General features: G+C 34.2%; 1 protein-coding gene across 1 annotated transcript in view; it reads left to right on the top strand.

Moving 5' to 3' along the window:
* Window positions 1–11,000, top strand: part of LOC107627446 (putative leucine-rich repeat receptor-like serine/threonine-protein kinase At2g19230) — a 27,417-nt gene that overhangs the window by 14,890 nt on the left and 1,527 nt on the right. Inside the window, exons 3-7 of the mRNA XM_021116024.1 lie at window positions 3,424–3,870; window positions 3,992–4,130; window positions 5,014–5,085; window positions 5,311–5,382; window positions 5,503–5,583. Of these exons, the coding sequence (XP_020971683.1) occupies window positions 3,843–3,870; window positions 3,992–4,130; window positions 5,014–5,085; window positions 5,311–5,382; window positions 5,503–5,583 (392 nt within the window). The 5' untranslated portion in view covers window positions 3,424–3,842. The remainder of the gene's footprint in view (window positions 1–3,423; window positions 3,871–3,991; window positions 4,131–5,013; window positions 5,086–5,310; window positions 5,383–5,502; window positions 5,584–11,000) is intronic.

The raw sequence follows: 11,000 nt of genomic DNA, 5'->3' as shown, positions 1-11,000 counted from the left end.
GTGTAAGGTCCCACATCGGTTGGGGAGGAGAACGAAGCGTGCCTTATAAGGGTGTGGATACCTCTCCCTAGCATGACGCGTTTTGACGAGTGAATGTGGGGGGCTTCGGCTATCATCCCTATCGTCAAAGGCAAAACCATGAGGCCTTGTGTGCCAAAGCGGACAATATCGTGCTAGCGGGTGGTTTGGACTGTTACACGTCGCGAGGCCATTAGCAGTGCGAAGGCAAGCTTTTCCAGCCGAGAATAACATGTCTCCGTGCTTTGGAGGACTTTGCTTATGAAATAGATAGGCTTTTGTATTCTATGCTTGTCTTCCCAGACGAGCTCTGTGGCTAGTGTTTCTTCCATTATGGATAGGTAAAGGTAGAGTGTTCCCCCGTTTTGGGTTTGGAGAGTATGGGGGCTCTACTAGTACCTTTTTTGAAGTAGTGAAAAGCTTCTTCGCACTTAGTTTCCCACTTAAAGTTGATGCCTTTTTTCATGAGTTTGAAGAAAGGGATGGTCTTATGGGCCGATGCTCAGAGGAATCGGGAGAGGGCGGCCAGTCAACTGGTCAGTCTTTGGATGTCCTTGAGATTTTCCGAGCTCCTAATCTCAAGGATGGCTCTGCATTTTTCGGGCTTCGACCCCCCATCGGGTGATCATGAAGCCCAGGAATTTTCGGCTTCCATTTTGAACGCGCACTTCGTTGGGTTGAGGCGCATTTGGTGTTTCCTTAGGGTATTCATCACGAGTTCAAGATCGCCGATGAGCTCTTCGCCGGTTTAGGTTTTGGCGAGCATGTCATCGATGTAACCTCCAACTTGGTTCTGGAAAGGTCTTGGAAGATCTTGGTGACAAGCCTCTGGTAGGTAGCTCCTGCGTTTTTCAGTCCAAATGGCATGACTGTGTAGCAGTACGTGCCGTTGGGAGTCACAAAGGCCGTCTTGTCCTCGTTGAGCCGATACATAGGTATTTGGTTATACCCCGAGTAGGCGTCCATGAAGCTAAGGTACTAGTGCCCTGACGCGGCATCAACGAGTCTGTCAATGTTTGGAAGGAGAAAGGCGTCTTTGGGACATGCTTTATTCAAGTCCGTGTAATCGACGCATATTCCCCACTTTTCGTTTGCTTTCTTGACTAATACGACGTTGGCTAGCCATGTCACGTAAGGTAGTTCTCGGATGAAGCCCGCTTCGAGCAGGGCTTTGACTTGTTTTTTTATCTCAGCTGCTCGGTTTGGTGATATTTTCCTTCGTCTTTGGGTCACAGGCTTGGCCTTTGGATCTACGGCCAAGCGGTGGGACATTAGGCTGGGATCTATGATTGGCATGTCGGCCAAGGTAAATGCAAACATGTCCCTGTTCTGCTTCAAGAGATTTATCAAATCCCCTTTCAGGTCATAGAGCAGGTTCTTGTTGATGAATGTATATTCTTCCTTGGTTTGCTCTATCTGTAGTTTTTTCATGTCCCCTTCTGGTTCTGGTCGAGGCTGGCCGTCCTGGTGTTCACCGAGGTCAGCAAGGAATATTCTGGCCAAGTCTCAGGACCTTTTGCGGAGGGCCAGGCTGGTATTGTCACATTCTACCGTGACTTCCCGGTCCCCGTGTATTGTTCTGATGGTGCCGTCATCGGCTTGAAACATCATGAGGAGGAATTTGATGAAGATGACGGTGGAAAGGTCATTGATTGTTTTTCTTCCGATGATGATGTTGTAGGCGGTGGAGTCCTTGAAGACCACGAACTCGGAGATGATGGTCTTCCTCTGGCTCCTAGTTCCGATGGTGAGCGGTAGGACTATGGAATCGTCCGGTTTGAGGAAATTGTCCCCGAGTCTGGTTACCCCATTGCGATGGGTTTGTAAATTTTCGTTTTGGAGGCCAAGCTTGTCGAAGGCTCCTCTGAAGAGGATATTGGAATCTGCTCCGGTGTTGACCAGTATCCTTTTCACGAGTCCAGTCCCGACCTTTGCAGAGATGACAAATGGGGCATCTTCTGTCGAGGTGCTGTGTTAGCAGTCCTCGGGGGAGAATGTAATCGTTTCTACGACCGGAGTGTTTGGAGCTTGGTTTCTTACGGCCAGGATTTTAAGATCCTTTTTCAATGTTGATTTTGATTTTTCCTGTGTGTCCTTTCCGGTGATGACATTTACCATTATGGTGGGGTTAGTTTTTGGACTCTCCTGTGGCGTTTGTCGTAACGTCCTTGGGTTACGTCCTTCGCGCTCCGGTGATCTATCTTTTTCCGTTCATCTTGGTTCCCTAATGAATTTGGTGAACTCAGGGAGTTTTCCGTCTCGAATGGCTTGTTTGAGGGCGTTCTTCAGGTCGAAACAGTCTTGGATTTTATGCCCATATCCTCGGTGATAGTCGCAGTACAGGCTCTTGTTGCCTTCTGTCCATTCTTTCAGTTGTCATGCCTTTGGGAGGATGTCTCGCTCCACTGTTTAGTGGTAGATTTCTGTGATGGGGTAGGCAGGGGGTGTAGTTTGAGAATTTTTCCACCCTGGGTGGTCGGTTGGTGTTTGCCGGCTTGGAGTGTTCTTTCTGAGTTTCTCTCGGTGGTAGGTTGTTACCAAGTGCCGTGTTGCCGTGCTGTCGTTTGTTGACAGCCACGACTTGACTCACCTCTTCATCATTTATGTATTCCCTTGTGACGCTTTGAATTTCGTGCATAGTCTAGACCATCTTGGAGGTGAGACGTTTCCAGAAGTCCTCGTTCATGAGGTCGTTGGTCAGACAGAGACTTGCGGCCGTATCCGTAAGTCCGTCAACCGTTAGACACTCGTCGTTGAACCTATCAAGGTATTTCCTCGTAGATTCGTCTTGCCTTTGGGTGACTTCGAGCAGGTTAATGGGAGTGTTTAGCTTTGGTGATTCTAGTCGTGAACTAGGCCATGAACTTTCTCGAAATATCGTGAAAGCTGGCTATGGAGCTGTTCGGGGGGCGTTGAACTATTTGATCGTGGGTCCGGTCAAGAGGCCCTGCATCGGACCGCATCGACGGCTCCTTTCAGGTTCATCCTTGCCTCGAAGGCCATTAGGTGTTTCTGGGGATCCTTGGTCCCGTTGTATTTCATGTCCATGGACTAAGATAAGGAAGATATTTAAATTTAAATGTCGACTAGAAGGTCTAGAAGACCAGTTTGGTTCTTCTAGAGGAAGAAGATGGGCCAACCCTGGATATCCGGGTTCGGAGGCCGTTCCGAGTGGGGGACCCGAGGGTCGAGTCCGTAACCGTTAACATAACGGTGTGAGAGATAAAAAAAAAAGAAAAAAATATTGAAGATAATAAGATAAGACTAAGTTTTTGAATTTTTTATAATTAAAAATTATTATTTATTCTATTTTTATATCTAATTTAATTCTAATGAATCTCAATTGAATTTTTGAAATTTTAATTTTATTGGTTCATTTTTTACATCTTGATGGTAACTAATCAGGTACAAAGATGATCCATACGACCGTTTATGGGAACCTTATTCGAACAAGGAGTGGACACAATTAAGCACCTCACTTAACACTGATGATCTAAATAATACAGTATCAATGCCACCTGTAATTGTCATGAGCACTGCTGCCACACCAAGAAATTCTAGTGCCTCTTTGGATTTTAAGTGGGATGCAAATACTATAACTGACCGTATTTATTTCTACCTACATTTTAATGAGATCCAAAAACTGAAAGCAAATGAAACTAGGTCATTCAATATCACCCTCAATGGTAAGCCAATTGATGGTCCTTTTGTTCCTAAATACCGTTCTACACAAACCAGTTACACTCCTTCACCTCATAGTGGATTCAAGACATATCGATTATCATTTTTGAGGACAGAGTTCTCTACCCTTCCACCCATCATCAATGCTCTTAGAAACTCAAAAAGATGATGGTATGTATGCAATTAATCATTCTTATCTAATCACCTATATATAAATTATATATTTACAAGTTAATGCAAGGCTTGGAAATCCATAATTAACTATAAAGTAATATCTAAAATGCCATGGCAGTTGATGCTATCACAAACATCAAGCTAGCCTATAGGGTGACTAGAAATTGGCTTGGAGATCCATGTGGCCCTGAAGCATACAAGTGGGATGGTCTAGATTGTAATTTTGATGGCGATGGGATCCCAAGAATCACTTCGATGTAAGTTTATAATTCATATATACACCTGTAGAATTAACGACAATATTAAAGAAGTAATAATCTAAATTTATTTTATTTTATTTAATATATGTAATTTTATATATATAATATTTATGATTACATATTTATTTTATTTAATATTATCTAATTATTTTAATAATAATTAAAAATATAAAATAAACAAAATTTAAATTATTTTAGATTAACTTGTTATTATCTCCCAAATATTTTTATAAAATTAGTTAATCATCTCTAAAGAATAATGGGTTAATACCGAAGTTTGATTATTAATCAGGTAAACTATCAAGAATGCATTCGAATAATTTTAGCTTTAATAAAAATGCATCTAAATTTTATTATCGACAAAATGCTTTCAAATAATTTAAAAGCACAGCAAAAATATTTAAAAAGAATATTATTTTTTTAGTAAGTGGTAAACGATTGACAAACCGTTTATGCATTTGATCCCAAATTTTATAGAAATATTTAGATAACTATTTAAAAATTATATACAAAAATTCGGATAAAAATTAGTTCTCTATCTTTTTTATTTTTTAAAAATATTATTAGTTGTTGATAAAAAATCACAAAAAATATATACTTAGCGAAAAATTACCAAATTTTAAGGATAAAAATATCTTATTTTTTTAATCATACTTGCAAAAAACTACATCAAAATTCAATTTTTAAAGTATTTTTTGAGAAACATATTTAATGTTGGCATTTTTGTCGCGTTTTTTTAAATTATTTGAAGGCATTTTTGTCGATAACAAAATTTAAATGTATTTTTGTCTGACAAAATTATTTGAGTTATTTTTTGTGATTTATCTTATTAATTAATTAACTATCAGTTCATGACATTTATGTTTGGAAATGAATGCAGGAACTTGTCTACAAGTGGATTGACAGGACACATAGTTCCTGATCTCTTAAAGCTTACTATGCTAAAGTCATTGTGAGTATCTAACTTACATTCATAAAAAATAGTTATATTCCAAAAATTTGAATTAGGCATTTTTATTTAAAAAATAAAGTATGTACCGTCTTAATTAATTTTAAATTCATTATTTTTACTCACCTTTAATTAATAAAAAAGTGGATTAGTGCCTCTATTCCAGTAGTGAAAAATAATTATTTTTCTGCTCTTGGACTGTGATATTTGAATGATATGCTCTCTCAGGGATTTATCGAACAATAACCTAACTGGGGATGTTCCTTATTTTCTGGCACAACTGCAATCACTACAAAACTTGTAAGTCAATCTCATTGTGGTAGGTTAATACTAAATAATAATAGATAAAGCATCTTAGTTGTGGTAGGTTAATACTAAATAATAATAGATAAAGCATCTTAGTTGTGTTTGTTTTGGCAGAAACTTGGAGAACAACAACCTATCAGGTTCAATTCCAAATGAACTCTTTCAAAAACAAAGAGATGGTATATTATCATTAAGGTATGCTTGATATATACTTAAAGCAATGAACTAAAATAGGCAAGTATTCTGGTATTCTTTTGAAAACTAGAAGGTAGAATTGCTATTTTATATATTATTGCACAATAAATTTAATTATATATTTTATTTGAATATAAAGTATTATGTTTAATATATATATAGAAAATAAAAACAAAAACAATAAGCACCTAAGGCTACACATATATGCAATAATTATGGTATACAAAAAAAAAATAATAATAATGAGGGACCTAAGGCTACACTTATTTACGGTAACTATGGTATATAATGTGGCTACGGTTTACAAGTGATGCAGTGGTATTGAAAAGTATAGTCTATTCTGGTAAGGATGGAAGATGAAAAGCATAGCCTTTGGTCCTGAACAGCATTACCTGAAAAGCGCACCCTATTCCCAAACGCCAAAAGTGTAGTCTTTAGTATAGAAAAGCGTAGCCTTTGAGAATAAGCAACGGTCGAATAGACATCCCCTACTAAAGCATCTTCATAGCCCAAAAAGCGTAACCTTAATCTAAGGCATTATTTTTTTTTTTTCACTTTTAGCTACACTTTTCAAGTGTACCTAAATAGGTGTTTTTCTTGTAGAGCTTTTTTCTTCTTTGCTTTTTTATTTTACTTTTATTTTTATTTTTTAACATTTATATTACAATTTATTCCAATTTCTTTATAGCTTAAAAGTTACTTAAAGTGTATGAATAATCAACATGTTTTAAGCATAAGTTCATTAAGTTTATACTGAATTAATTTAATTCTTCATACTTTATTAAATCTCAAACATAAATCAAGTACTAACTACGTTGTTTCTAGTTTACTTTCCTAGTAAATTTTTATCTTTCCATTAATATTTTACTTCTCTTTCCTCTAATTTTTATCACCTCTTTAATATTTTATTTTTCTTTTATCTTTGTCTCTTTAACATATTCTTACCATTCCTTAGATTTTTTTATGAAGAGAATTATGAGATTCTGGACTTAAAGTTGTCTTTTTAAGACTTTTAGAAAAATTTGCCTTTTTTTACCATTATTATATTATTAATAAAATAATAATATTTAATATTTAATAATATTTTATTCATAAACTTTTGAAAATTGTATTTTAACCCCCAAACTTTTTAATATATGTACTTTGACTTCCTTAACTTTTGATATTTATATTTTAGTTCCTAAACTTTCTTTAATTAATTAACTTTTAACCTCAATTTTTTTAATATTTATACTTTGATCCCGAATAATCAAACATCAAGGGTTTCTTGTTCTTCAAGAAACTCAAAGTGTTTTTCAGATTCTTCAAAAATTCATCAAATTTTCACTTGATCTTTAACTAGTTTTTCAATTTTTTTTGGTAACCGATTTTTTTTCACTTTTCAATTCCAATTTTCAGCCACTTTTTTACAACATTTCCAGCATGATTTCAACTCAATTTTATCATCAAAACTGGGCTAGAGTTTTGGTTTTCCCTGCAGTAATAATATAATAACCAAATTACAAGTTCATTTTTCATCAAATTCTCATCTAATTTTCAACAAAATTCAAGCACATAAACACCCAAAATTAAGCACAAATAAATCATCTAACAATCACTCAAGAACACAATTGATCAAAATTAATTTTGTCAAACCCTACCTTTAGTTGCTGCTCCAAATTTGGCTGCACCAAGAAAGCTTCTAACTCACTTTTTCTCCTAATATTCAATCAAAAACAACTTTAAATCTCAAAACTCCAAACTGGCCGAACCATCATCAACTCATTAGGAAGGTTTCCTCACCTTAACCTTGCTGAAATGGTGATTCCTTGGATCACAAGTCTCCTAAGCAAGAGTTTTAGAAGAAACATCAAGAAAACACTAGTTCAAGTGTGATTCCTCATAGCCGAACCAAAGAAGAGGATTGAGCAGCCACCTAACCTGAATTTGATCCAAGAAAAGTTACATTTTTTTGAAGAAGAAAAATAGAGGATCACTTTAATTGGTACGGAATTTTGATCGGAGTTTTGGTTAGGAAGAAATCAAGCTTTGAAAATTAATGAACCATGGAGTTTTCTCTCTCTTCTTTCTTGTTCATCAAGTTCGGCTAGAGGAGAGATAAGAGCTGCTAGGTGTCACTTGTTGAAAGGAGAAATTGTAGCTTAGTAAGAAGGTTTGTTATAAATATCTCAGGCGGATAATTACTAAAGGTAGATGTATTAAGACACAAGTAGTAAAATATCTAGAGGTAAACATATATATGAGTTAATAGTATAAATAACACTATTAACATGATAAACATGAGAATACAAGGTATATGATAAAATATTAGCATTACTAAAGTCATCAAAATGTACTGACATTAACCTGCATCAATAGACTTTGAGTCCGGTTATTATATTTCTAAACTTATCTCTTGTTTTAACAGAAGCAGATCAAATAATAATATAATAATAATAATATTATATTATTATTATTTATTTTCTCTCGTGATTCGAGTCTGACTCGTTAAACTGAGACTAACTACGAGAATTAGAATTTTGAAATCCTAGCAGAAGCGGCTCAAACACTAGATTTTTCGCAACTGAATCAGTAAGCTTAACTTAGTAGAGGTGCTTGCTTGATGATGATGCAGTAATAATGCAGATTAAGGTGTTTGACGATGCAATGGAGGTGTTTGCTTTACTGAACTTCCAAAAAAACTCCGTTTCTTCGGAAAAAAATTCTGTCTTTTTAAAAACTCGGTCGTTACAAGTGTACTAGCCACATTAGTCCAACTCCCTCAATCAATAATCAGACTACACACTTTTTCACCCACAAAAATATTTAGTGTAAAAAAATTTTGGTGTTATTATAGACTATCTTCTTTCACCTACAAATTCAAAACACATCTAGCCACAAGAAATTCATCATGGACTACATACTCAATATCACTATCAGAACAATCATCCAAAAATGGCATACTATTGTGATCAGAGTCATCACCTTGATCAAAATCAGATACAATATCACCCCCTCTAATAACCATTATCCTCCTGTTCGGGCAATCACTAGCATAATAACCCAAACCATGATATTTAAAGCATTTAATATCTCTATGCCTAGAAGTAGCAGAAGAAAAAGAGTTAGAATTACCTTTCTTCGTTGTAGCATAAAAACAACTTATCCTTGGATTCAACACTCTTAGTCTTTATTGTGTCATCACTACGAGATTTTGTGTGAACCACTTTAGATTAGCATGAGACAATCTTCCATACTGACTAAATCCTCTATCTCTACATAATCATGTAACTCCACCACATCAGCAATTTCTCTATTCAAACCACCTATGTCATAGTAGCCTCGGTATCCTCTTCTATATTAGCAGTGACCATAAGCATCTCCATTTTCTTATGATAGTCTTCAACGGACTTGGAGCCTTGAGTCAACCAATGTAACTTCTGATGCACTTTCCTGTAATAGTACGAAGGCACAAATCTTTTTTTTATGAGGCGCTTCAAATGATCCCAAATTTCTATAGAGTAATTATCATTGCACTATATTGTTTTCACTAGTTTATCCCACCAAAACAAGGCATAATCAGAAAATATGACTGCTGCCAAGCAAACCTTCTTTGCCTCAGAGTAATTATGACAAGCGAAAATTCTCTCCACCTTATGTTCGCATTTTAAGTAAACTTCAAGATTGTTCCTCTCTTTAAATGGTGGTATTTGCATCTTGATGTCATTGATATCACTATCCTATCTTCTATGTTGAGGTATTGTAGCCCCATAAGAGTCATCATCAGAAGGTTCATGAGCCTAACGTCAACTCATAACAGTGCCATGTTTAGTACTTTTGGACAATGTTTGTGTCATCTCCTGCCTCCATTCTTCCAATTCATTCAAGCGATTAGTCAAGTGTTGAATGATCCTTGCATCATCTCCATATCAACTAGAGTATCTTCTAAGTGGGTCGCCATAGCAATGAACTTGCAAAAATATTATAACAAAGACCTCGCAATCACTCTCACGTATTTCATTCAATAATGGACACTTGTGTATATTTTTAAAATTAAATTTTATCTTTTATTGAACTCAGCACTCTTATTTTTTATCACTATTAAAAATTTTTTGGTTGTTGTACTTTAGAAATCAAATAAAAAAAATAAAAAAATTGGATCAACAAAAATGGGGTGAAAACACAAAAAAAATAAAAAAATAAAAAAACACCAAAATATATGAAAGTGTCTATAAGGAATAAATTAACGAAACAAATTAAAACAAATTTGAGAATAAAACTAAAATATATTGTTTCTTGTGCATGCTGTGAATGCTTTTGTTTTTGTTTTTTTGTTTTTTATTTTTTTGTTTGGTCTTTTTGTTAGGGTATAAATAAACAAATATGGACTACTAAAGATTAATCTAATATATGAAATTAGATACCAAATAATACGGAATGAAACTCAAGATAAGATGAAAATAAAATAAAAAAAGAATTTCTCTACTTCAATTTTATTTTCTAATACAAAAGAAAATCACTATACTTCTCCTATTCACACCTAAGTTTTTTAAAGAAATTCAAAAAAATTTTCACTCATCAAACTTAAGAAAAAAAATGGCTACAAGATTTTAGAGATTTTTATACTTCTTAAGTTTAAAATTCTAATTCATAAGTTTACTAAAATAAAAATGGGCCAAATCATAATTGAGCCTAAAACAAATAAAATAAAATAAACATAAACATAAACATAAAATAAGTCTTAAAATAAATACTAATAAAGTTATGCAATTTGATTTAACTTGACTAACGAGAGTCTTTAATGCAACTTATAAATAATAAGATGTTTGGTTTTCTGCAATCATTAACCATTATTTTGGCTAATTCTTGATGCATTTATTGAACAAATAATTTAATCATGTTTGCAAAAAATTTTTTATTCTCCTAGTTATTACTCTTATAATTGGACCAATTGACATATTGCAGTTTTCAATTTGTTCCACAAAACTTATATTATTAACGTATTACATTATTTTCTTTATTCTCATGAAACTATACAATTTAAGAAATACTTGCAAATAATTCTAGAATATATTTGATGCATATTTCAAAAATTTATTTTTATCGAAACTGTTACCATTTGTGAGATTAGTTAAATATACGATTATTTCACGTATTAAAATTGTGTAAAGAAAATCTATTTTACAATAATACATGAGATGATAATTTATCATCTAATTTTAAAAATATAAATGCTAGATGAAAAAGTTATTTTTGAAATTAAATCCAATAAACTTTTTCTATTTACCTTACTGATGCAGGCACTCAACTTCGATCATTTTTTCTTTCTCCTTCTCTTCTCCATCTTCTTCTACATCATTTTTCTCCAACTTCATAATTTTTTGCTTTTTCTTCATTCTTCTAGAAAAGAAAACACATAAATTTATTAAAAAAATATA

This window comes from Arachis ipaensis, chromosome B02, assembly GCF_000816755.2.
Source record: "Arachis ipaensis cultivar K30076 chromosome B02, Araip1.1, whole genome shotgun sequence".
NCBI lineage: Eukaryota > Viridiplantae > Streptophyta > Magnoliopsida > Fabales > Fabaceae > Arachis > Arachis ipaensis.
This window is presented reverse-complemented; position numbering and strand designations above follow the sequence as displayed.